Below are 27,995 nucleotides of genomic sequence, written 5' to 3'. Positions count from 1 at the left end.
TGAAGAATAGGGCCTCAGCGCGGTGTTCACTCGAGCATGGTGCTCAGGTGTTTTGCTTCCAGGATAAGTGCAGGAGGGTGATGTCCAAACAAACAACAATGATACCAGCAACAGCCCCAACATCTCAGCAAGCTGTCCATGGAACTCCCTAACCATCACAGTTACCCCTCATAGCTGATTACTGTTCTCTCATTGCTGAGGAGAAAATAGAGGCATGGAGGAGGAGGGTGACCCTGTAAGTAATGTTCCCACCCAGCACTGTTTCCGTCATTCTCACGGCTCCTGGTTGCTTCTCTACCATTATGGCTCTCCTCTTTTGTAAAATTGCTCTAATTTTCCTCTAGAGCCTTGGGGAGTGCTTTCTGTGAGACCACACGTGCCTCTTCATGACTCTCACTCCCATGTTCAACAGTGTGAGCCTAGAGCCTGTCAGCGTGGTTTGGCAGAGAAACAGCAAGGCTGAGGTCCCTTCTCCTCACACAGTGAAGGACAGTCCTTTCCAGTCAGTAGCGGGCTTTCAGGAACTCCATCAACAGCTTCCCAGGCCTTTGGCATCTCAGTCTTGTGGTTATACCATATAGTTGCAAGAGGAGAGCAGGGGGTAATTAGGGGCTTGTATCTAGCACATACTGCTTTATTTTTAAAAAGGAATAAATTAGTAAGTGGCAGAGTTGGAAGAAGTTGTAAAGATTTAAATACCAGTGTCTTTTCTTCAGAGAAAAGTGGGTTAGTTTTCTAGTGTGGCTTTTATTTCTATAGACTTGAGGGAGATCCTTCAGACCAGAGGCAGTACTGTTCCAGCACACCTGCCCCTCAGTGCTTATCCCAGCAGAGCTCAGTGTCTCCTTTGAGTGCATACTGAGCACTCGTTTAAGGGATCTGGCTTGAGAGGTATTACATGACCAGTCTGCCTGTTACCTGTCAGGATCTGGTTCTGCTCTCTCCCTGGTATTCACTTGTAGTTCCATTGTTCCTTCCTCAAAGCCGGTTGTGGTTCGACCCAGTACATTTCCACAGGTGGGAGGATGGACTCTTGAACTGAGAATTTTATTCCTTTGCATGGCTTCTTCCATAGGGCTCCTGGAACATGTTTATCAGGATGTCTGTGTAGTTTTTATGTCTTGATTCTTTATTGTTTTGATTATTTTCTTATGGCATTTTGTTTGCTTGCTTATTTATTTATTTATTTATTTATTTATTTATTTGAGATAAGAACCTATTCCCTAGCTCTGGTCTGCCTGGAGCTCACTGTGTAGCCCAAGTTAGCCTCAGGTTTGTGCCCATCCTCCTGCCCCAGCTTCTGGAGTGCTGGGATGACAGGCAAATGGCATCATGCCTAACCCATGGAGTCTTCATCAAGGTCCTGTCTGTATTATCAATAGTGACCCTTTCTGTAGTCCAAATAACAGACAGATAATTAGCTTCAGAGACTAGCATTCTATGAGAGTTAGATAGATGAGGATTTAGAACACCTTTTAGTAACAGGGAGATTTGGTTACTTTTGGAGTGAAGGAACAAGTAGGGAGAAAGCTATGTTGGAGCTAGTAGAGGGCAGGGAGACAGGATTGATGACTCTCTCTTGTTAAGACAGTTTGTCCAGAAGAGGGCTCCATGAGCTTCAGGGTTATGTGGATAAGGAGATGTAGAACTGATCTGAGGTGTTTGTGTGGAACGTTCTGAAGCACAGGTTCATGAGGAGAGTGATGAAAATCGCTCCTTCAGTTTCATTGGCTGACCCCTATTTACTGCCTTCAGGGAGGCTGTGAATCTGGGCCAGGGTGGACAGATCCATTCTTTAGTTGCCTTCCAGTGTCCACCTGCCTCCCCATGTCCATCACAGGGAGTCATGAGGACAACTGTTCTGAGAAATGCTCAAGGTAATAAGCGGATAAACAATACAATTACATATAATTGAGTTTCAAGACATTTAGTTAATATGTCTTCAGGAAGGAGATATATTAAGAATACATTACAGAGTGATGTGTTTTGAGGAGCTATTTTAAGGCTAAGATTGAGGCAAACAAGAGGAAGGGGAGAGAAATTTAGGTAAACACAGAACAAAATGTTGTGGATGGAACAAGTACAAGCTAGGTGGCAGACATTTGTGCTTCTGTGAAAATGGTAGAATTAATGTTAAAAGATGGGGGTGGGTCAGATCACTGGGGACAGGATAAACAGAGGCAGATATAACTTTTATTGGTTCTTAAAGCACATTGCCACAGAAACTGTACAAATGAAACACTCAGGGCCAGAAACTATTCCAACACCCTAGCCACTAGCCTCTAGGTGAACTTTCTCTTGGGAGCTCAGCAGTTCACAAGTTCACATCTATCTTTGTGCCTCTGCATTGCACTCAAGAGTTTTTTTCTGTTCCTTCAGCAATATAGTGAGCATCATGATTCATAGCAACATCACCCCCATCCACCCTGCATTTTTTGTGCTAGTTGGCATCCCTGGGTTGGAGGCTTATCATACCTGGTTGTCTATACCCCTGTGCCTCATGTATGTCACTGCAGTCCTTGGAAACAGCATCCTGATAATGGTGATCATCACAGAACGGAACCTTCATGAACCCATGTATTTTTTCCTCTCCATGTTGGCCATCACGGACATCTTACTGTCCACCACAACTGTGCCCAAGGCCCTCACCATCTTTTGGCTCCATGCCCACAACATTGCCTTTGATGCCTGTGTCACCCAAGTCTTCTTTGTCCACACAATGTTCGTGGGGGAGTCGGCCATCTTGTTAGCCATGGCCTTTGACCGCTTTATAGCCATCTGTGCCCCACTGAGATATGCAACAGTGCTAACATGGTCCACAGTTGGGAGGATTGCTCTAGCCATTGTCATCAGAAGCATCTGTATTATCTTTCCTGTGATTTTCTTGCTGAAGCGGCTGCCGTTCTGCCGAACCAACATCGTCCCCCATTCCTACTGTGAGCACATTGGGGTGGCCCGCTTAGCTTGTGCAGATATAACTGTTAACATCTGGTACGGCTTCTCCGTGCCCATCGTCATGGTCATTGTGGATGTGATTCTCATTGCTGTGTCGTACTCGCTCATTCTCCGAGCAGTGTTTCGCTTGCCCTCCCAGGATGCTCGGCACAAAGCTCTCAGCACCTGTGGCTCGCACCTCTGTGTCATCCTCATGTTTTACGTTCCATCCTTCTTTACTTTACTGACCCATCGCTTTGGGAGAAACATTCCCCGACACGTGCATATCCTGCTGGCCAATCTTTATGTGGTGGTACCACCAATGCTGAACCCCATTGTCTACGGAGTGAAGACTAAACAGATCCGGGAGGGTGTGGTCCACTGGTTCTTGGACATCAAGACTCTGTGTTGTTCTTCACCTTTGGGATGACTGGTCCCTGTCAATCTTTATATTCAGCTTCACCAAGGAGCACAGATCTCCTGGACAGAGAAGATTGTCTTTTGCTTCCTTCTCCCTGGCTCTGCACATCTCCATTTTCTAATTTTCCTCCTTTCTCTTTCTCATGTTTAATGTTTGTTACCCACCTCATACATTTATCCTTAAAAACAAGAGATGGTTAACTGTACATTTCTCTGATATGAGCATTTCACTTTCTCAGTAACTGATATATCACAGGAAGTAAGGCTATAAATAAATGAATATAATAAACATTTAATATATGAAGAGAATCTGCTATTTTAAAATTCTTTAAGATTTTTTTGGGGGGGGTTTAGAATCAAGTAAGCATGACTTGGTGGCTCATGGCTATAATACCAGCACTGAGGAAGCTAAGGCAGCAGGGTTGTTCTTGGTTTGAGAATAGCTTGGCTTACTTGTCAGTACAAGAATTATCTGGGTTATAAGCAAAAGTGTGTCACAAACACCAAAAAAAAAAAAAAAAAAAAAAAACAATACAAGTTTTTTACTAACTTTCATGGTATTTTTGAAAAAAAAAAAAGGGCACATATGTCTTTCTCCCTTCTGGGAAATTGTCTCATTCTTTAAATTTCAACCTGAGAACTACTTTGTCAGCAGAGTGGTGGTAGCGCACACCTTTAGTCTCAGCACTTGGGAGGCAGAGATAGGCAGGGGCAGGAGTTGGGTATTGGGGTCTGAGGAAACTACCTTCTCTGTCAAGTCTTTCCTATTTTCTCCAGGCAAGCCACAGCTCCTACTTTTGCCTGCCTAGTTCATCTCATAAGAATCTCTACATGTGCAGAATTAGTAGTAGTAAGTTGCTCATTTCTTTGTAACCAGAAATGACTGTGTGGTGGTTTGAATATGCTTGGCCCAGAGAGTGGCACTATTAGGTGTGTTGTTGTTGGAGTAGAAGTGGCCTTGTTGGAGAAAGTGTATCACTGTGGGGGTGGGCTTTGAGAGACCTTCCTCCTGACTGCCTGGAAGCCAGTCTTTTTCCTAGTGGCCTTTAGATGCATGACTCTCAACTATTCCTGCGCCATGCCTGCCTGGATACTGCTTGCTCCCAACTTGATGATGATGGACTGAACCTACGAACCTGTAAACCAGCCCCAATTAAATGTTTTCCTTTATAAGAGTTGCCCTGGTCATGGTGTCTCTTAACAGCAATGGAAACCATAACTAAGACAGACTGTAAACGTTTTGAAACCAGAAGAGTATGTGTCTTTCATATTTATTCCATTACATGTTAAAAATATCTAGCACTTGACAAATGGGAAGTAAGTGAAAGTACAATGACTTCCTGAACTCAGAACACAAATCTCTAGGATGCCCTGAAGTGGCCAACAGCATCAGTCCACAAAAACAGTGACACTTTAGCATCACCAAGGTAAGTCAGTTGCTGCATGCAGCTGTTACTTCTCATACCTTGGCTCTAACTCAGCACTGGGCAGGGAGACATATGGCATGCTTGGCTCTTATGCTTGGATCCCAACAGCCCCTCTGTTGTGTTATATGGAATGTTTTTTTTTTTTTAAATAATTTGCTCAGATTAGCAGAATCGTAGTACTCCTTAGGACTCATGTTTTTTGTTCCCCTGCTCTTTCATACTTATCAAGAAACCTCATCTCCATTTCTTCAGCTCCCACCTACACTGTCACTCTCTTCAGACATACCAGAAGACGGCATTGAATCCCATCAGATGGTTTTGAGCCACCATGTAATTGTTGGGAACTGAACACAGGACTTCTGGAACAGTGGTCAGTGCTCTTAACCACTGAGCCATCTCTCCAGCCCAAGAACTCTTGTTTTTAATTAGATGAGTTCATGTTTCTTCAATTTAAAAAAAAAGACTCATTATGTGTATTGCTGTTTTGCCTGCAGGCATGTATGTGTATCATATGCATGCCTGGTGTTAACAGAGGCCAGCATCCATCGTCAGATCTATAGGAACTGGAGTTATAGATAGTTGTGGGCTACCATGTGGTTGCTGGGAGTCAAACCCATGCCCTCTGCTAGAGCAATCCAGTCTCTTAACTACTGAGACAGCCATCTCTCCGGGTCCCTTAGTGAGAGTTTTGAGATGTGATTGAATTACAATGGCTCTGATTTTATCAGTGAATTCATCCACTGATGGATTTATAATTTGATGGAATTATTGGGAGGTGGCAGAGACCATGTCTTATTTATCACTATAGGTTCAGCATATTAGTATAAAGCTAAATTTCTCTCTCTCTTACTCTTTCACGTATATGCTCTTGCATACATGTTCTTAGTTCTTTCTGATCTATTGTTTCCTCTTTATTCTACAAATATCTATGCATATTGAAGCTTTGTGGGTATAGGTGGTATTTTAGTAATCTCCACATTGAGCAGGAGCATCTCAAACTCACTGATGCCTGTGTGCTGGTGATCTGGAGTCATGAGCAGGTGCAAGTGCAGAAACGGTAGGAAAGATTCCACTGGTTTCTGAGCTGGTGATCTCTGGAGACTGGCTCTGCTGGGGTTTACTTCTGTCTAACCAAACCAGATACTCTCTACAGAACACTGGGGGAGAAGCTGTCTCTTGACCCAAAGGACTCTGAGATGAGATACAAATATCACCCTACTCCACTTCAGAGCCCATACCACATGTGGAGGAAGAACTTTCTCTTCAGCTTGGGTAAATTTCTGGGCTGTTTGGTTTTGGAGTTTTTAGCTTTTCCCTGCATGATGTTGACTTCAATAGGATCTTTTATGCCATCTGGGGAGTGAGCTATATTAAATGTATTCATTTTGACATCTTTCTGTGTTGTGCAGGAATGGGAAGAGATTTATTTCCCCTCGAATATTAAAGTAGCTTAAATTGTTGAAATATTGAAAGCAAGCAATTAAAGATTACAACTTTGGTTGCTTAAAACATTTTCACTGCTACAGAATTAGGATTCATTATAATTCTACTGGCTTTAATGGAAGAAACTCACCAAAATAATTGAAAAATAAAGAATTAGAACCAATTTAGTCATTATACTTCATAAATGTATGAATATGGGTTTCTCTTTTCTTCTCTTCTCATGCTTCAGATACGGCTCTGTATTGTGTTGTCACACACTTATCTGTACTTCAAATTTTGATTCTTTTTTTCCTGTGGAGCTTTACTTAAGTTTTTGCTAAAATATCATTTCTCTTGTTTGATGGATTATTTTTTTTAACAGAAGATAAGTTCCTTACTCACTTTATCTTAGGCAACTTTGCACCTGGAAGCCCAACCTGTAAAATGACCCTTATGATGTCTTGAATCCTTATGCAAACTTGAGACAGAAACATGTGTGTGTGTGTGTGTGTGTGTGTGTGTGTGATGTGTACATGTGTGAGCATGTCCTTGTACATGTGCAGAGATCAGTGGACATTCCATACCCTGTCCTGTCACTGTCTGCCTTATTCCCTTGAGGCTGTCTTTCCCTGAACCTAGAAGCTAGGCTAGTGGCAAGCAAGCTCCAGTTATGCTCTTGTATCCAACCTCTGTAGTGCTGGGATTGTAGACTTAGAAGGACCATGCCTGGCTTTTTAAATGCATAACAAGCAATTTTGCAACTGAGCTATCTCCCCAGTCCTTAGATTTCTATTTAGAAACAGAATTAAAGACAGTTCTTGTGTGCTCAAGCCAAAGTGGATTTGGGTTTTCTGTTGCTTATAATGAAGTATAGTGTGCCTCACAGACAGAAATCAGGTTTTGCATCTGGATCTACAACTAGTTTTTGTTTAATTAATTATATGCTCTGATGGACACTTCTTTGTGTATATGTGTGTGTGTGTGTGTGTGTGTGTGTGTGTGTATTTTCACATCTGTAGAGGTACACATGTGTGCATGTGTGTACATTAATGTAGAGATCCGATGTCAACTTCAGTTGTTTTTCTTCAGGAGTCATTTATCTTTTCTGGTGAGACAGAGACTTTTACTGAGACCTGGGGCTGCTGAGTAGTGTGACTGGCCTCCAGCAAACCCTAGTGATTCTCCTGTCTTCACCTTTAAGCAACAGTATTGAAGTCCATGTCAGAACACACAGCTTCTTATGTGGGTGCTGGAGCTCAATTCAGAACCTCAAGTGCTTTACAGACAGTTCTCTCTCCAGGTAGTAGACATAACAAACAAACAAACAAACAAACAAACAAACAAAAGTTTAGAAACAAAATATTTCATTGCAATATACTGCCCTAGGGTGGTTATGAAGTTATACAGCCAAGAATGTAGATGTCTGTAGATTCTCTTGCTGTTGCTGTGATTTCAGAAAGGAGATGGCAGAAGTTACTGAACAGAAACATTTGCAGAATTAAAACTTTTAAAAGTGCTGGACCATAGTAGAGCATGTCTTTAATCCCAGCACTATGGATGCAGAGACAGATAAACCTCTGAGTTTGAGGCCAGCTTGGTCTACAGAGTGAGTTGTTCCAGGACAGCCAGGGACTGAAAGTCTGTCTCAAAAAATCAAATCAAATCAAAGCAAAGCAAAGCAAAGCAAAGCAAAGCAAAGCAAAGCAAAGCAAAGCAAAGCAAAGCAAAGCAAAGCAAAGCAAAGCAAAGCAAAGCAAAGAAGCAAAGCAAAGCAAAGCAAAGCAAAGCAAAGCAAAGCAAAAAGCACCATCACCAACCTCCCCATACCTAAAAAAACAAAACAAAACAACAACAAAAAAAACTAAACCAAGAACCCCAAATAAACAAAACAAACAAAAAACCAAGACAACAAAACCCAAAACCAAAACAAAAGCAAGCAAGCAAGCAAACAACAACAAAATAAAATATTAAGTGTTTAAAAGCTGTTGTCAAGTTACTGTCCAAAGTGGCCACAGAAAGTTACCTATCTCCACAGGGAGCTGTTTTCCTTACATTTTTAAGAGGACAGATTTCATTTCTTTAAATTTTATGTGAATTTTCATTTCTTTAAATATTATGTGATTGAACATCTGTTCATATGTATGGTCTGATTTTATATAGTATATATTGTCCATTTTGATTCTTTGCATGTTTAAAAATACTTCTTTATTTTCACCAACCTTTATTATTTCAGGACGCTAATCTACTTTTCTATTGCAAGCCTTGTGTATATCTTTCTTCTAGAATTACTTTTTTTATAACCTCCATTCTGTTTTTACAAAACTGTCAGTCACTTGTTACTTTCTATGAAATTTGGTTCTCTTATTTTATTCAGATGTTTCTAATGCCAAAAATGTTTTATCTTAAAACACTCATTTTAATTTTACATATCCTTGTAGTTTTGCTGTTTAGACATCTGGAATTTCTATTTGTTTACCTAACAAATTGGGAACTAATCTTATTCTTTCACAAAAATAACCTAGTCAAATATCCCAGTGTCATTAATTGAATAGATTGTTTTTCTCCATTGGATTGAAATTGTAAGTTCCAAATATATTTCTATTAGTTGCTTAGATTTCTGTTAAGTTGTACTGATTCCTTCACTAACAGTTATTAGTATTGATTTTGTGTTTCTCTGCTAGGCACTATGTTTGGCAGTCTATATAGCATATTTGATTTAATTCTGACGAGAAAAGTATGAATAATTCAACAGTAATCATTCCAAATTTTTAAGATGTAAAAAACTCGTCTTAAAAGAAAATCAGTAACAAATTGTGAGAGTCCTAGGATGTGAGCTGAAGAGGGCTTCCATGTATAGGCTATAAGCTAGGACATTTTCAAAGTAGAAAGATTTGTTGTAGGTGAGGAAAGTGTTTGCCAAAAGTGATGAAAACTGGAAAATTCAGGTTCTGAGAGGAGAGCAGGTAACACGTAAATTAGCCTTAACAATGTGTCTAAAGCTGGGAAAAAAAAAAGAGAGTAATGTAGGATTGTGGAGGGTTTTCTATGTTTAAAAAGCTTTGGCTTTATCCTATACATTGATAGGGTTCTTAAAAAAAACCATAGGGACTAGAGAGATGGCTCAGTGGGCAGGAGTGGCTGTGAAAGCAGGCAGACCTGGCTTCAGATTTCCAGGACTCATGCAAATAATTGGGCATTTCTGTAAGCACCTGTAACTCCAACATTGGAAGGTAGAACAGGAGGCTCCTGAGAGTTTGGTGTCACATACAACACACACACACACACACACACACACACACACACACACACACACACACACACACACGCACACAAATAGCACCCACCCCCATACCTCACATACACCAAAACAAAACAAATCACAGTAAGCATTTTGTCACCAAGGCTATATCAGATCTGCTGCATGGAAAGGGGTGAGAATGTGAAGCCTTGCCTACCATAGGAGGAACAGGTGAGTTATCAAAGCCAGGGAAAGACCTATGTGGAACATGCATGTGTGTATGGGTCCCAGACACTGGAAAGGTGTGGTCAGGGACACTTGTTTGTATCTGCAGTGCTAACGTGGGAAATGGAGGAGTGACATCATTCACTTGTAAGTCACTGTGATGTTTGCTTGCCTTTGACCAGACCTCACAGCTGGCTCTTCCTACTGTCTCTCCATTAGTTTTAGTCGTCACGGGAAGAATTCAAAAGCAAGCATGCTTGGAACTAACTTCACTATCATCCATCCAACTGTGTTCATCCTGCTTGGAATCCCAGGGCTGGAGCAGTACCACACCTGGCTTTCTATTCCTTTTTGTCTTATGTACATTGCTGCAGTCTTGGGGAACGGAGCCCTCATCCTTGTTGTCCTGAGTGAACGCACCCTCCATGAGCCCATGTATGTCTTTCTGTCCATGCTGGCTGGCACTGATATTCTCCTGTCAACCACCACTGTGCCTAAGACCTTGGCTATCTTTTGGTTCCATGCTGGGGAGATCCCCTTTGATGCCTGCATTGCTCAGATGTTTTTCATCCACGTTGCTTTTGTGGCTGAGTCGGGAATCCTTCTGGCCATGGCATTTGACCGATATGTGGCTATTTGTACTCCTCTGAGATACTCAGCCGTCTTAACACCTATGGCAATTGGAAAAATGACCCTGGCCATCTGGGGACGGAGCATTGGGACAATTTTCCCTATCATATTTCTGCTGAAGAGGCTGTCATACTGCAGGACCAATGTCATCCCACACTCATATTGTGAGCATATTGGTGTAGCCAGATTGGCTTGTGCTGACATCACTGTCAATATCTGGTATGGCTTCTCGGTGCCAATGGCTTCAGTTTTGGTAGATGTTGCACTCATTGGTATTTCTTATACGTTGATCCTCCAGGCTGTGTTTAGACTTCCTTCCCAGGATGCTAGGCACAAGGCCCTCAATACCTGTGGTTCTCACATTGGGGTCATTCTCCTCTTTTTCATACCATCATTTTTTACTTTCCTTACTCATCGCTTTGGCAAGAACATCCCCCACCATGTGCACATTCTTCTGGCAAATCTCTATGTGTTGGTTCCCCCCATGCTTAACCCTATCATCTATGGTGCTAAGACCAAGCAAATTAGGGACAGCATGACTCGCATGTTGTCTGTTGTGTGGAAGTCTTGAGAGCAGTCACAGTTCACAAAGCTGTCTTAGTTTCTCTTACAAACAGGAGAGAGAGAGAGAGAGAGAGAGAGAGAGAGAGAGAGAGAGAGAGAGAGAGAGAGAGAGAGAACTTGCCAGTGAGTTCCTTTGTTCAAGAACCATGTTGTCTGTTGCAGAAAGCAAATGAGTACTAGAATGAAATATACATGGATTCAAATCCTGGGTCTATTACATTTTGATTGTGAGCCATGGGGAGTTCATATCTTTTAGAAATTTAATCTTAACCTATAAAATAAAATCTCTTTACCTATGTTCTAAGCTTATTGTGAGGATTAATTTGAGCATATGAACCACTGGGTACAATAGGTTCTCCATAGCTGTAATTCTAACTTGAAACATGCTGAATGAAAAAGATATTTTTGATTTTATTTATGTGAGATTTCTAGCATGTCCAGAGGCCTCTCTTCTCTCTCATGCCTGCCTGTTCAGACTACACCATGACCATCATCTTATCCAGCATCATGGCTGCCGTCACCACATAGCTCCAGCAAATATGAAAATAGGTGAATATGTTGGAGTGCCTTGAAATACACCAAAGTGTTTAAATGTTAAGGAAAGGGTTTAATTGTATTTTTATGTAAGGGAATTTGATCATTTTTACATATAAAATATCCACTTCTTCATCTAGCAAGTGGGTCAGTATCTGAGCTGAATGCATGAACAGAGAATAAGTACAATTGGATCATACTGGTAATATAAAGATAAATGCTATCTAACTAAACATTCTGATTCTAAGTCCTTTAGAGTTTCCCCCTCCTCATCAATTGTCCGGCTTTAAATCTGACAAACTCAGTTATCTAGCTCTAAATCCCATTAACTATGATGATTTCCAAACTAATAATTCTAGCTTAGCCTTTTCCTTTGATATCCACATTCACATATTCAGCAACTTCTTTTTCATAACTAAATCCCATCCTTGGCAATTTCATGTATTATATATAATACATTTGATTACTTTCACCCCCATTTTTGTTTTAAGTTTAAAAATTAAAAATAAACCACATGTATGGGTGTTTTTTGCCTACATGTGTGTCTGTGCACCATGTACATGCCTCGTGCCCACAGAGGTCAAAAGAGGGTGTCAGATCCCCTAGAATTGGAGTTACAGATTGTGTGGGCTGGGAACTGAACTCAAGGCTTCTGTAAGAGTGGCTAGTATTCTTAACTGCTGAGCCATCTCTTCAGCATCTCACCCCTGATTATATCCTGCCACTTCTCACATTCCAGTCCTTTCCCCATACCCAGGGCTACTTGTGTTCATCAGTTCAGAACTACCATGGAGTATGGTGGGCTCAGAAGTGTAGATGGCTGAGATTCTAGGGAGAGGGCCATCACTGTCTTCAGTTAGAGTAAACCTTCTCTTAGCATTTCCCTTTTTGTGTCTTGCAGGCATTTCAGAATAAACATGTCTATATTAGAAAGGCTAGCTTAGGTTACACTATGTAGCAAACCATAAAATTTCAGAAGAATCAGCAAAAGAAATGCCACTGCTATTTCATTTAAAATGTTGCTTGTGGCAATAGGAGCTTTCTTTGTGTAGTGGCTGCTGTAGTTAAAATATTTCACCTTTAGTCGCATATTCTCACCTATAGTTTCATGTTCTTGAACATGCAGCCTTCTTCCTGGTGCTAATATGATAGACTAAGAGTTATAGCAGTTCTTTTTCCCCCATTTTGAGTCAGTGTCTTGCTATGTAACCCAAGTACTTGAACTCACCATGGAGGCTGGGCTGGCCTCAAATCTGCAACCTTAAGTGTTGGGATTACAGCTACTATGCCTAACTTTATGTTAACTTTAATTTAAAAAAAATTTTTTTTTCTGTGACCAAGATCCCTTAATAGTGACACTCCACTGTCCATTCGGTGCTTAGGCCTCGCACTGTACCCAAGAGGATGCTGAGCTGTAGGAAAGGCACAGTAAGAAAGGCACCTGGACCCATCGGTCTCCAAGCCACCAACAGCAGTTCACAAGCCTGGGATAGCAGGGCCCTCAGGGAAGCAGGCCCACTCGAACCTGGAAAACCAGGCCAGCCCCTCGGGTGGCTTGCTTGTTGATCTGTGACATTCTTTGGTTACAATTTCCTCTAAAACCTCACCATCTCCGTTGATGAGCCTAGTGTGTCCTGTCTTTGGGTCAGTCACGTTCGAATTACACTCTGACGAGCATCCACCACAGCCTTCTCCTTGCCTCTTCAGCTTCTTCCGTTTATTTTTCTTTTTCCTCCTCTTCTTATCTTTGTGCTTCCCTCGCTTCTTCTTGCCATCACTGGAGGATGAGGGTGAGGCGGAGCTAGAAGAACTGGAAGGAGAGGAGGAGGAGGAGGGAGAGCTGGATCTCCATGTCTTCCTAGGCCTTGTGCTTGCTTCTCTCCTCAACACTGGAGGTGCTGCTGGCCTTGTGACTTTGAGATTTGGAGGCTGAACAATTTCTCGAGGCGTTCTTACTACTCTTTTTACTTTGCTTTTCTGATCCACGCTGACCTCTGACCGACTGCGACTTCTCAAGTGCTTGGGAGAGCCAACGCGAGCCAAAGTGAGGCAGGCTAGAAACCGAAAGAAAAGCACTTAACCTGCAACTCTTCTTGAGCAGGTCCACAGAGGCGAATCCAAACTCAGCGCCGAGGAAGCCTGATTCTTAGGGCATCTAGTATCCATTCATTTGCATGAGGGAACGGAGGCAGCGAGTCTGGTTCTTCTGGTCTATGTTAACTTTTAATAGTTCAAATGTTTTCTTAGTTGAGCAGATTGTTTCATTGGCAAGATATGTTTATCAGGAAACCTCTCATGGCTTGATTCTATTGTATGCCAATCAGCACCCTGCCAATGTCTTCTATAGACATAATTCTTAACTTTTCTCTATTCTCCCCTTGATAGCCTCGGTGTTTACCTCTGTAACTTACTGGGAGATAATTTAGAGTAATAATGACTTATTGAGACCTTTGCCTCATATGAAGTATTTATTGGGCACCACACTCTTAACACAAACTTCTCCCTAAGGTATTTATTTAACTAAGACGTTTGGTTGGGATAGTTTTGCTTGAAGCTTCAGGAAAAAATAAACCAATTAATTGTGAATGGGAAAGGTACAACTGGCCTTTGCCATTGGAGATGAATCAGTACGACAAGCCAAGATCTGTGTGAAGAGTCAGATTCTCCTAGGGCTTGTGGAGTTATTTCCAGAAAGACACACAGCCTTGTCCATGCCCCTGTTTTAGCTTCAAGAAATGTGTTTCAGATTTCTGACCTGCAGAGCTGGAAGAACGTAAAGACATATTGTTCCAAGCCACTGTCTTGAATCCACCTTGTTTCCTTTTGAGAAAGTGACCAATTCTTTTTATATGTTTTCTGCCCAGTTCTTCTTATTTAGCTACTTCAGAAATGTAGCCAACACACATTGTCAACCTTTTCTTTCCCAACATATCTTCTGCTAGTTCTGTGAGTCCAGGAGACAGGTGGTCTGATCTCAAAGGACACCCCTGAACCAACTGTCTCCCTACTGCCATTAAGCTCTCTTCAGTTTCTGTCATAACTTGGCAACTATTAAAATTTCACACCCATCGATTGATTATTCATTCACTTACTTCTAGCCATGAACAGGGTGAGAAATTACATTGCACACAATCCTGATAACCTCCAGCCATGTAGGATAAAAGTTCCTGAGAAGTTATAAGAGACTTTGTAATCTAGCCTCTAGATGGGGCCACATGACTGGCTATCATCAAGAAGTACAGGTGGAGGAAATTAATATGTGTCTCTTTCACCTTTATGGGGTATCCTGCAGATTCTCTGTGATATCTGGAGGAAGACAGGAGTACTTAACGTGAAAGGGTTTTAGAACTCCATTAGAGGCTCTCAAACTCATCTATTCTTGTATAAGGGCTGACTACTTATGGCTGTGTTATAGTTTTTTGGAGTGCCAAGAAGTGTTATTTCACTAACAGGAATTTCCAAGGACAGGGTAGCTGTATTGTGAGCACCTTAACACTGCCCACAGACATAACTGTTATTGTGTGCTTCACCAAGTGCACTGCTGGGCTAGTCAGAATGGTTTCAGTATTCATCTTTTACTCCCTAGCACTTATGTTTTAGAGGCTGAAATTGCAGATCATGGATGTTGCACCTATCTCACTGGGAGAGAATGCAGCTTTACCCTATGGATACCTGAACATGGCTCTCAAATTCACCCATCCTCATTTACAGTCCAGTTTCCTGTGGCTGTGCTCCAGTTTTAATTTCCTTGTGTCATTTTGTACTAAACCATGTAGTTCTGATTTCCTCATTCTTCGTATCATTTTTCCACATCCAGAGCCTGTTTTACAGGCAGCTTATTGTTAAGCCTGGATTCACCTATGCATGTCTTTGAAGGATGCTCTTGTTCACAGAGGTGTGTGTGTGTGTGTGTGTGTGTGTGTGTGTGTGTGTGTGTATGTTCAGATAAGTTTCTATATAGTTCAGGCTATCCTCAAACATATGATTTTCCTTCCTCTGCATCCCAGGTGTTGGGATTTCAAGTCTGTGCCAGTCCAGTCACTTACATTATTTTTTACCTACTGGGAAATACACCACCTTTAATTTCTTTGGCTACTTTGAACCATCCATAGTGAATTTGTTGGGCAGATTCAGGAATAGGCACTCTATGCAAGACACCCTGTTTAGTTTGTAGTTTCATTAGAGCTAAAAATATTCAAAAATTATTTCTTTTTTTATTAGATATTTTCTTTATTTACATTTCAAATGCTATCCCGAAAGTTCCCTATACCCTCCCCCCACCCTGCTCCCCCACTCTCCCACTCCCACTTCTTGGCCCTGGCATTCCCCTGTACTGGGGCATATAAAGTTTGCAATTCCAAGGGGCCTCTCTTCTCAGTGATGGCTGACTAGGCCATCTTCTGCTACATATGCAGCTAGAGACCCAAGCTCTGGGGGTACTGGTTAGTTCATATTGTTGTTCCACCTATAGGGTTGCAGACCCCTTCAGCTCCTTGGGTCCTTTCTCTAGCTTCTCCATTGCGGGCCCTGTGTTCTATCTTATAGATGACTGTGAGCATCCACTTCTGTATTTGCCAGGCACTGGCATAGCCTCATATGAGACAGCTATACCAGGGTCCCTTCAGTAAAATCTTGCTGGCATATGCAATAGTGTCTGGGTTTGTTGGCTGATTATGGGATGGATCCCTGGGTGGGGTAGTCTCTGGATAGTCCATCCTTTCATCTTAGCTCCAAACTTTGTCTCTGTAAATCCTTCCATGGGTATTTTGTTCCCTATTCTAAGGAGGGATGAAGTATCCACACATTGGTGTTCCCTCTTCTTGATTTTCTTGTGTTTTGCAAATTGTATCTTGGATATTCTAAGTTTCTGGGCTAATATCCACTTATCAGTGAGTGCATATCTAATGACTTCTTTTGTGATTGGGTTACCTCACTAAGGAAGATATCCTCCAGATACATCCATTTGTCTAAGAATTTCATAAATTCATTGTTTCAAAAATTATTTCAGTGCTATAAAAGGGCATATGGAATGATTTTTAGCATGCTTTGAATTTTATTGCAAATAAATTACTATTCTATGGAATTCATATTTAGACATAGCCTTTTCTATTTCCTCTTTCTCCCTCCTCATCTCCATCCCTACCCTTAATTCTCATTTTGCTCTGGTGTTAAGGATCCTATCTAGGGCTCCAGGCATACTAGGCACACTTAACACCGAGCTAACCCTCATCTGTCTCTTGGTTTTCTGAACATTGTAGTCACATAGAGAAATATCAACTCTGTCCTTGTGCAGATGAGGAAAGAAATTTGAGAGGTTGGTAAATTGAAAATAACATAATTCCTTCTTGGCCTTGGGATTTTTGTTGTCAAGTAGAACAAGTTCTTCAAGCAGAATTAGAATTTATTTGTTTATAGGACAGAAAGGCTTAGAAACTAGATATTTGGCATGCATGAAGGATATCAAGTCTTCATTCTGATTCAGATAATCATATAACATTTCCATGTTGTTTTAGCAGAAGGGGAACATGACCAATATATGTTGTGTGACTTAGAAAGTCTTCTTCTATTCAGATGGCATGTATGTGCAGATTTCTTTCTAGGGTGTGGAAATATAGATGTATCCTGATAGGATGGAATATGTAAGTGATGAATCCTTTCTTCTATCCTCTCTCACTCCTTACTGTTTTATATTATATTAAATTATATTATGTTACTTATATTACATATGATATATTCTTACAAATAAACTCTGCTTCATATGAAAAATGGTATCCTGATTTTGTGCATCCAGTTGATTGACAGCATCACTTCTTACCATTAAGGGAACTCCTCACCTAAGTTGTAAATTGGGGTGCATCATATACAACATCAAACACTTAGGGTGTATGGAGAGCTCTTAGTGTTGCTTCAAGGATATCAGCAAGAATATTTGACATTGGTCTAGGACAAGAAAGTAGGCTCAAGATAAATACAGCTGAGGAATGTGTTCCTTGTATCTTGATCATCTTGATAAGGCCATGGATACAGTGATCACAGGACTTTTGTTTATGCCTTGTTTGTTCTTGACCAAGAACTGACCCTATTTGTTGCATATACTTAGAATGGTATTTAAACAGCTGGGGAAAAAATAAACTTACTTCAGCACTCGCTGGAGTCATATTACAGTATTGTCTAATTGCCTTTTCTTTCTTTAATCCTCACTCCCCACCTCTACCTCCCTTGAGTCCCTGTTGACTGACTGAGTGAGCTTGGTCAAGGGAGTAAAGTATAAGAAATAGGACACCTAGGGCATTGCCATTGCCATTTGGTAAGGCTCAGGAGCAAGGGAGTAAAAAAGACAAGTGCAAATGGAAGATGCTTTCCTATTCCCCTCTCTGCTCCCCCCAGCTTCTTCACAGCAGAGTCAACTTCATGAACTGTCTCAACTTTTGGTTAGATCTAAACAGTTTTCCACATGCCCTGGGAAATATCCCATTTTTGGGGTAAATGAAATATTTGTCAGTATTAAGGTAAATATTTTCTGCTGTTTTCTAGTTGCAATCAGTATCTGGTTATGAATGTTAGAATGGGTTAGAATAGAAAAGGCTTATATGTGGTCTGGAACAACATATAACTTTGTAGGCTCCCTGGGATCATACAAACAATCACAAGGAATGATGTGACAGTTTACTAAACATATATCCCCTCTGAAAGGCAAAGTCACAGTTCTGCAGCTTGCTGGGGCTGGAACATTCCCCCTTTGTTTTATTACATCCTTCACTCCCTAAGCTTGGCTGTCTGAAATTTGCTCTATAGACCAGGCTGACCCTGAACTTAGAGATCTGCTTACCTCTGTCTCCTAGGATTAAATGCACATACCACCATGCCTGAGTCTAAGCTTTTCATAGCCATCATGCCTCAAGATCTGGATCACAAGTCTGTGTCCTCCATTTCTGGATTGTAGTTCATTCCAGATTAAAAGTCCAAATGAAAAAAATTACCAAGTAATAATAACATATAACATGATATAATTATTCCTTGTTTAATGGCAAATTCATAAACAATAAGATTAGCTGGGTGGGATCTTGCCCCAAAGTCAGCACTACTTTAAGCTGTTTATTTCTTGAACACAGGATTTAGGTCCATTACATTTCCTGGTAACCTTTTATTACTTGAAGTATACATTTTCTATTTTTTCTTTCAAAGCTTGTTATGTTTGGTCAAAACACTCTTCATTGGAATAAACCAGAGGACAGTGTCTGTGCCGGGCATTTCTGAGACTTGCTTTGTCAATACAATTAATTGAAATACCTCACCTTAGCCTTAAGTAGGTTCCTCAGACAAGGGCATAAAGCAGCAATATTTTTCACCAAAACATCAGAAGAACAGTCTCCAGAGTTCAAATCACCCTCAGCATCACTGTGTTCCATATTCTGAAGTGGAAATTTATGGTTTCATTAGAGACTCAGTTGTGTTATGTGATTTTTTTGGAAGCTGTCTGGTGAAAGAGCAAGGGATGTTTTCCTGGAGTGGACACTTGAGAAAACACATGATGATTGGAAAGAGTATAAGTATAACCCAAAAGACAGTAGACAATGAGATTGCGTTGGTTCACCTTGCAATTCTTCCCTGGTCATTGGTCTTTGAGGATAATGGTCCTTGCTGATGATTCCCTGGCACTGGTTTGCCTTGCCCTGCAGCACTGATCTTTGGTTGTTTTGAGTTCATTGACAGAAATGTACCAGTGAACTTACCTTGCTGCTTTCATGGACTTGTGCTGATTCACCAATCCATTGAGCCTCTCTGTTTTTTTTTTTTTTTTTCTGGATTTAGCCACTGCTAAATTTGGGGACTGGACTGACATTGTGATTCGTGTTTTATGACACTGTTGACTGTCTGCTGATATTCTGACAACAAAGATTAGAATCACCCCAAAGAACTACTTCTAAACAGGTCCATGTCCCCATTGTCTTATGATCCGTTTTTCCTAGCTTTAGTTGGTGGTCTATAAGGGAGGTTAAGTATTTAAGAGCCCTTATTAAAGTCGTTTTTGAAAAACCTAAGCCTATAATATTCCTACAGGATGGTCCATTAAGTTCCACTTAAAGAATTCCATGGCTTTCCAAATCCAAAGTCCTCAAATCATATTCCTCCAAACAAAAACAAGGTCAGGCCTATCACAAAAATATCCAAATCCCTGGTACCAACTTCTGTCCTAGTAAGGTTTTCCATTGCTGTGAAGAGACACCATGACCAAGGCAACTCTTATAAAGGACATCATTTAATTGGGGTGAGCTTGCAGTTTTAGAGGTTCAGTCCATTAACATCATGGCAGGAAGCATGGCAGTGTCCAGGCAGACACCATAGAAGGAACTGGAAGTTTTGCATCTTGATCTGATTGCAGCCTGGAAAGACTGTCTCCCAGTAAGTTAAGAGGGGGGTCTTACAGCCCACCCCACAGTGACACACTTCCTCCAACAAGGCCACACCTATTCCAAAAGGACCACTCCCTTGGCCAAGCATATTCAAACCACTACACAAGGTCAGTAAAGATTTGTGTTGGAATTTTAATAGGAATTGTATTGAATCTGTAGATTAATTTGATAGGATGATTAATTTTAATATGTTAACTCTACTAATCAATGTGTATGGGAGATTGGTCCATCTTCTGATAACTTTTTGCATTTCTTTCTTTAAAGACTTGAGGATTTTGTTACATAAGTCCTTTACTTGCTTGGTTAGGGTTACTCCAAACTATTTTATTATTTGTGACTACTATGAAGGATGTTGTTTTCCTGATTTCTTTCTTAGCCGTTTGTATATAGAGGGCTTCTGATTTTTTTTTTTTTGAGTTAATCTTGTATGCAGCCACAGTGCTGAAGATGTTTATCAGCAATAGGAGTCCCATAGTAGAATTTTGGGGTCAGTTATGTATACTATCACATGAAAATCAATATGGCAGTTACTCAGAAAATTGGGAATCAGTGTACCTCAAGGACCAGCTATACCACTCATAGGCATATATGCAAAGGATGCTCCATCTTACCACAATGACATTTACTCAACCATGTTTACTGTGGCTTTATTCATAAGATCCAGAAACTGAAAGCAGCAGAGATAGACATTCTTTAACAGAAGAATGGATAAAGAAAATGTGGTACATTTGCACAATGTATTATTACTCAGCTGTTAAAAAAATGACATAGGAAATGTGTAACCAGATCATCCTCAATGAGGTAACCCAGACCCAGAGAGACAAACATGATGTGTACTCACTTATAAGTGGATATTAGCTGTTAAGTACAGGATAATCACACTCCACTCCATAGACCCAAAGAGGCTAAGTAACAAGGAGGGCTCCAGGGAGGGACATATGGATCTCCCTGGGAAGGGAAATCATATTGATCTTGTGGGTAGACGGGGGTCAGTGGGTATGAGAATAAGAAGGATCAGGTAGGGGATGGAGGGGTGGGGGGTGAGAATACTGCAAAAGATGAATAGAAATAGGGGGCATTTAGGGGATAGTATATAAACCTAGTACAGTGGAGCCTTCCTGTAACCTATAAGGGTGACTGTAAGGAGGACTCCTAGTAAGGGAGGATACAGAGACTGAACCAGCCATCTTCTGTAACCAGGCAAGGCTTCCAGTGGTGGGACTGGGACACCAACCCAGATACAAAATTTTTGGCTTACCACCTGCCCTGATTGGGTTGGGAGGTGCTGGGATAATGATGTATCAGAGCGTGTAGGAATGGCTAACCAATAAATGGTCTAAATTGCAGACCAAGCCAGGAGATGAAGCCCAGGCTGAAAACTGCTTGGATGACTAGAAACCGCAAGGTAGATGGCCCAGAGACCTAGGATAGAATCAAATATGAAAAAATTGAAGTGATTGCTAATGCTATTCTGCTATACTCATAGATCAGTGTCTAGACCAATCATCATCAGAGGCACTTTCTTCTGCAGCTTGGAGCTCTATAAGCTTGGAGCAGATTTAGAGATGCTCAGTCAAACATTAGGCAGAGTCCAGGTAACTCTGTGGAGGAAGAATTTTCAGATTCAGAGAGGTCAAGGACAATGTGAGAACATGGCTCACAGAATCAACTAAACAGGGCTCTTTGGGACTCGCAGGGAAAGAAGCAGCACTCCTGGAGCCTACATGGGTCTGCACTAGGTCCTCTCAGTACATGTTGTGGTTGTTTAGCTTTGGATTCTTATGGTGCTCCTAACAGTGGGAATTGGGGTTATCTTTGGCTCTTTTAGCCATTTTTAGCACTCTTTTTTTCTCTTACTGGGTTGCCATACCCAGCCCTGTTATGAGGGTTTATGCCTCATCTTATTACACCTTGTTATATATTTGGCTGATACCCCTAGGGAACTGCCATTTTCTGAAGGGAAACATTAGAGCAATGAATTGGGGCAGGGGGCAGAGGAAGTATGTGCCAGAGACTTAGTCATTGGCTGTGTGGTTGTTTTCCTTGTTAGTAGACAATCCTGGGATGTCACTGTATACCTTCGACATTTGAGTTAATGGCTTGATTTATGATGCAGCTTTTTCTTCAGACATCATAGGGAATGATGGTTTATAGTTTTCTAAGTTGCTTCCCTGTCTTCCTACTCAATTTCCAATATTTTAGAACCACTTTTACTCTCTATTGATCTAAGAGTTATGAATGGTATCACAGAACTGCCTTGAATTTTCTTTATGTGCTATTTCATTAATTAATAGGCTAAGAGTCTCACTGCTCCTCTTAGCATTAGACCATCAGTTTTGGTTTGTAGACCTGCAGAATCCAAGAATTGGGAAGTCATGGAGGCATCTACCCAAAGATAGACCTGAGAGGATAAGCAGTGTAACAGTTAGAATCTCTATAGGCAGACCTTTAGATGACAGTGCATATAACCATGAAAGCAAGTAAAAGCTATATTCAAGACACCTACAAGACATAGATGCCAAGAACTTTGAAGATATTCTGAGGAAAGAAAGCTCCCCAGTAAGCAGAACTAACCCAAAAGAGATGCCCTGTGGACTATTCCCAGGAAACCCACGGAATGGGGCTCTCTCAGACCTTTAGATTTTATAACAGAACCATGTGCCCTTGATGATGGACATGGAGTTTCAAGTTCATTCCTCTCTTGCTGGTTTTGATCTTTTTAATGTCCCTCCTTTCTGGAATGAGCATGTTTGTTCTCTACCATTGCATTTTGAAGTGTGTAATTTTCTTTCTGGTTATTTTTAGGTTCATAGGAAGAGTCTGCCTTGAGTCTCAAGGGGGATTTGGAGCTTTGAGAAATGTTGAAATATTGAAACCTTAGGAACTCATGAAAGGCTATGCATTTTGCATTAGGAGATGGATATGTATTGATGGACATGGGTCTTTGTGGGTTAGGCATAAAATGGTATAGTTAAGATATAAAGATTCTTCTCGAAAGGCTCATGTATTGAAGGCATGGTCCCTAGCTCATGGCAATATTGAGAGGCAATTGGATTATAAAAGTATGAACATCATCAACAAATTAATCTATTGATAGGTTTATAGGTGCATCAGCTCTTACGAAATGGTGCCTAGTTAAAGCACATAAGTTACTTGGAGCATGGACTCAAAGGGTTTTGTCCATAAACCTTCCCTAGTCTCTCTACTTTCTGAAGACCATGAAATGACCAACTTTCTTATACATGTCTTTTTGCTCTGATACTTCTGCTTTGTCACAGACCTGAAAGCAATGGAGCCAGCTGAGCATCACCTGAAAATATAAGACCAAAGTTTTTCTTCTTGAAGTTGTTCTTTTCAAACACTTTGTAACAATGAAGGAACGTTGACTAACATAGTCTTAGTATGATTGAAGAACTTTAGAGAAATGCACACTGTAAAATTCTGTCTTATCCACAGAGGATGACCACGCCATCTAACTTACTTTCCTGTAGGAAGGATGATTCAACTGCTTAACTGTCAGTGGTCTAAACTTCTCACATTTGGGTTTCCAAATTATTGGCACGGTTGTTCTTTTCCCAGAATCTATCATAATGCCATGGTATTGTGTCAGGAAATCTATGCCTTGTCCTGATCCAATATTTCATCTTTGTTACTCCACTCTTGGATATTTAAATAGGTAACAAAAAGAAATTTAGTCTATTTGTTCTCTGTTCTAGTCAAGCATCACTTTCCTATAGAACTTCTATTGTGCTTTATGTGCCAGCGAATATTGACCTCCACAGAACTTTTATATTTCACTAGAGAAGTTTAAATCAAGTTGAGTGCTTTACTTTTTATTAATACATTGCTTTATTCTTTGTAGAGCTCCAGGGCAAATTAATTCAAGAGTTTGTGAACTGAAGAAAGAAACCTTGTTCAACTTTTACTAGATAGTTATACGGAGTGTGTCCTTTAGAGGACTTGGAAGTACTATAGTTTACAGTGATGGAGAATTGCTTCTGGTTTCTTTGTTTTCCTCAAGAACTGACGAACCCTTATCTGGAACCAGAGACCATGGCTATGCCCAGATTTTCATCATCTAAAAGTTGCTCTTTAAATTTTTGTTCTGTAATGTTACATTTCAGAACAAAAAGGCAATGTAGAATCAAATATTTCATCTTCTCCAAAGAAAGAGAAAAATCAGTTTTTCACAGGAATATTTTTCTATTCTATACATGAACTTCATACAAACTTCTGTTTTTTGGTCTTTTTTGAAGGGGAATGTGGGGCTAGTGGATATGGGGTAGATAGGAGGTAGGAAGGGCTGGAAGAAGTGGAGGGAGGGGAGGATGTGGTCAGGATATATTATTGTATAAGAGAAGAAAAATAAAAGGATAAAAAGGGATAAAACCCCCTTCTGGTTTCTCTTCATTGTAGACATGTATTGGCAATATGTTATTACTTAGTCTTATTTTAGTGTGTGGCAGGGTTTCAGAGTCCAAGTGTTTGTCATGTGGTTAAACACAATTCTTGCACACTGTTCAAATGCTTTTCAGAAAGTATCTACCAGGGCCTGATTGTATCTCAGTCATATCATCTGAATATTCACACTCCTGATAGACTTTCTGTCTCATAGTCAAGTTGTAATCATGAACATCCTCCTTTTGTTTTTAAACATTTTTTGTTTAGATTATTTCATTTTATATTATGTATATGAGTATCTTGCCTGTATGTACTTTTAGGTACCAAGTGCATACTCAAATATCAGATCCCCTGTGACTGTAATTAAGCACAACTGTGCACCACTATGTGGGTGTTGGGAATCAAACTCTGGTCCTCTACAAGGGCAACAAGTACTTTTTACCATTAAGTCTCGGTGGCTCCCATCTTCCTCCTTTTGATGGATGCAGAATTGATTATTCCATTGTTGCCATTCACCTCTACTTCCATGCTCTATATGGCATTTTACTAAAATATGAGAGTATATAATCTTACCTTGTTTTATTATCTTAACTTTTGAAAACTAATAATGAGGTGCATGGAGAGAAAAGGTTAAGAGGAGAGACTGTGGTGATGATTTGGGTTCAAATCTCATGTTTTAACCTCCTCATCAACCTCGTGAAAGTTTCCCAATCCATTTTCCATCTCTGCAGAACTTAAAAAGAATAGTAGCTACATCATACACTATCGTGGGCTGTAAGAAGGAACATTTATGAAAAACTTCCAGCAGCACTTTACACATACAGTGTAAACTTGAGTAGATGCCCCTGGAAGTTGTGGTGGAATTTTAATAAGGTATTTTAGGGTCCAAGTCTATACTTCCTTTTTCCTGCATTCAGTGTTATTTCACTGGTTTACTTCCTGGACACATAATGACTCAAGTCAAAAACCTTCCGGAAGCCCACCTTCAGCTCCTGTGTCCTAAGGGCATATACCATGGGGTTAAGGGATGGAGGGATAACAATATGCATCACATTGAGGAGAACAGGGATGAGGGGAACCCTTCTTCCTGCTAGGTGAGTAACAGATAGAATAACAATAGCTGTGTAGTAAAACATAATGAGGATGAGGTGGGAACTGCAGGTACTGAGGGCCTTAGATACTGCCTCAGTGGAGTTCAGCCTCAGCACTGAGCGAATAATCAAAGCATAGGAAACACAGACCAGAATCATGTCAATTCCAAGTATCAACCAGGCCAATGTCAACTGGCAGTTCCTGTTAACAGTGATATCATCACAGGCCAGACTAATGACCCCCAAGTTAGAGCAAAGGCAGTGGTCTATTTCATTCCTGGAGCAGTATTGTCTCTGGGCAGCTAGTACAGGCACTGGGATGGTTAACAGGCCACTCCTGAGCATCATGGACAATGTGGCTTTGATTACAAAAGCTTCAGTGACTATGGAAGGATACTGGAGGGGATAACAAATGGCTACATATCTATCTATTGCCATGCATAGAAAGACGCCTGACTCCATGGACATAAAAGTGTGGATAGCATAGATCTGAGCAAAACACTCAGGGAGGCTGATGGTCTTGGCATCAAACCACAAGATGGCCAGTATTTTGGGCATGCTGGTGGTAGCCAAACCAATATCCACTACAGCCAAGATACCAAGAAACTGATACATTGACTGATGCAGGTTAGGCTCAAGGTAGATGGTGATCAAGATAAGGAAATTAGCACCAAGAGCTATGATGTAAAGTAGAGCCATAGGCAAGGACAACCAGATCTGGAATTCATGAATGCCTGGGAATCCCAGTAGAATGAACTCAGAGACTTGGAACTCTGAGCTGTTGGTTGCATGCTTAGTACCCATTTCATGGATGTCTTGTTCTCAGCATCTACCTGTAAATCGAGGAAAAATAAAAAATGTTCATTTTTATCTAGCCTTAAGGTAGTGATATAGGTCTCACCCATAATCTTGTGGTCTTTTGAACATACTGAATTCTCAATAAGATTTTTAATTTGGGGGGAGGGGGCTGACTTGGAAGGGACAATTAGTGGGATGTAAAGTGAATAAGTAAAAAAAGAAAAGAAGACCTTTAGAAAATCCCAGGTAGGAACAAAAGAACCTGAACATTGATTGTTTTTATTATTTTTCTCCATTTCCTGTTTGGCTATTTTCACATTGCTGTGAAATATCCACTTAGTCCCCTACTTTAATAAAATGTAAAATATTTATATTCCATTATTTAAAGAAATACTAGTTACATTTAATTATTCTTTCTTCAAAAATTCTTACCAATATTAATTTCTAAATGGCTATTAATTCTTAATGGTTGACTTTTTGGTTTATAGCATAACTAGATTACATGGAGTTGATTTTTGTATTAATGAGAGGTATGTAAACAAATTTATTTTGAATAATTAAGCATAGGTTCTATATCTCCCATCAAATGATTAGGATGCCTCTTTAGTCATATAATGAAGACACATGTAGACATACATGTGTGTATGGACACACACATAGCACAATTCTGTCTTGAGAATCCACTGTTTCTACTTTTGATTACTTATGTATAAAGATCAGTAAGAGTAATAGATATGAAATGTAATTCCTTTCACTGTCCTCTTCAATTTTAATTCTCATTCATGTACTAATTATCAGATTAACTTCAGAATTTTTGTATTGGGTTATAAAATAGCACCAGTAATTTGGGCTTGCATATGGATGACTGTTTGGAAAAAAGAGTCACTTTAGTATCATGTTTTTCATTCATAAACATAGATTATTCCTTCCTTTGTTTACCTTTTTAAAAATTCTCGTTAAAAATTTGAATGGGGTTGGGGATGCTAGAGTGGTGAGGCAGGAGTGGGTGGGTAGGTGGAGGAGCACCCTCATAGAGGTAAAGGGGTGGGGAGATGGGATGATGGGTTTGTGGAGGGGAGACTGGGAAGGGGACAACATTTGAAATGAAAATAAATAAAATAACCAATAATAAATTTGAATTGGGTAGCTCTGTGAGCAAGCATGCTTGCTGCTCTTCAGGACTGGAGTTGAGTTCTCAGCTTCACTCACATCAGGCGCTCTCAAAGACCTGTAATTCCATTTTTCAGGAGACATGACACCTTTTTCTGGACTCTGAGAGCAGCCCCCAGACATTTGCAATCACACACACACACACACACACACACACACACACACACACGTAATAAAAAATAAAGTTTCAGGATGTTGGTCTGTGATGTTCTTATAATTATTAATATTTTGAGATCTTTTTAAAGCAGTATGGTTATTTCTCTATATAATGTATAAACATATACTTTTCTGACATGTGATCATCTGTTGAGTTGATCTGTATATTCTTATTTTTATTATTTCTTTTTGTAAACTGGTCACAATCCAGTTTCTTACTGACCTGGGCCAGTAAAGGCTCTAGTTCATAGACATGTCTTCTTGATTTTTTCATGAAGATCTCACATGATTTAATAAATTCATTTACAGCTCTTACTTCTTTCAGGAAAAACAAGCAAACAAAAAACAAACACTATTCCTCATCAATATAACTTTTCTTTTGTGACTTTAATAAGCTTGTACGGTTACTATTTTGTATGAGTTTGTTTACTTTTTGAGATTGAGTGTCATATATTCCAAGCTGCCTTCAAACTGACTCTATCTCCAAAGGTGACTTGAAATTCCTGATCCTTCTTTCTCCACATCATAAGTGCTGGGATTACAGCATCATGCCCAAATAAGACTGTGCTCC

The 27,995-nt window shown here is 40.3% G+C and overlaps 3 protein-coding genes and 1 pseudogene across 3 annotated transcripts; 2 read left to right on the top strand and 2 right to left on the bottom strand.

The window, feature by feature from the left end:
- Positions 1-2,395: 2,395 nt before the first annotated feature.
- On the top strand, positions 2,396-3,364 carry Olfr691 (olfactory receptor 691). Its single transcript, NM_147061.1, has one exon. The coding sequence runs from the start codon at positions 2,396-2,398 to the stop codon at positions 3,362-3,364; it is 969 nt and encodes a 322-aa protein (NP_667272.1).
- Positions 3,365-9,831: 6,467 nt separating this feature from the next.
- Olfr690 (olfactory receptor 690) lies at positions 9,832-10,893 on the top strand. The gene has a single exon (NM_020290.2). The coding sequence runs from the start codon at positions 9,920-9,922 to the stop codon at positions 10,865-10,867; it is 948 nt and encodes a 315-aa protein (NP_064686.2). The 5' UTR covers positions 9,832-9,919; the 3' UTR covers positions 10,868-10,893.
- Positions 10,894-12,895: 2,002 nt separating this feature from the next.
- Positions 12,896-15,093, bottom strand: Gm45331 (annotated as a pseudogene).
- A 10,048-nt stretch (positions 15,094-25,141) lies between these two features.
- Positions 25,142-26,104, bottom strand: Olfr689 (olfactory receptor 689). Its single transcript, NM_146750.1, has one exon. The coding sequence runs from the start codon at positions 26,102-26,104 to the stop codon at positions 25,142-25,144; it is 963 nt and encodes a 320-aa protein (NP_666961.1).
- Positions 26,105-27,995: the final 1,891 nt, after the last annotated feature.

Source organism: Mus musculus, chromosome 7 (assembly GCF_000001635.26).
Source record: "Mus musculus strain C57BL/6J chromosome 7, GRCm38.p6 C57BL/6J".
NCBI lineage: Eukaryota > Metazoa > Chordata > Mammalia > Rodentia > Muridae > Mus > Mus musculus.
This window is presented reverse-complemented; position numbering and strand designations above follow the sequence as displayed.

Excerpts from the sequence above, each read along its gene's own strand:
- Olfr691 (NM_147061.1), top strand. The coding sequence starts at position 2,396 with ATGATTCATAGCAACATCACCCCCATCCACCCTGCATTTTTTGTGCTA.
- Olfr689 (NM_146750.1), bottom strand. The coding sequence starts at position 26,104 with ATGGGTACTAAGCATGCAACCAACAGCTCAGAGTTCCAAGTCTCTGAG.
- Olfr690 (NM_020290.2), top strand. The coding sequence starts at position 9,920 with ATGCTTGGAACTAACTTCACTATCATCCATCCAACTGTGTTCATCCTG.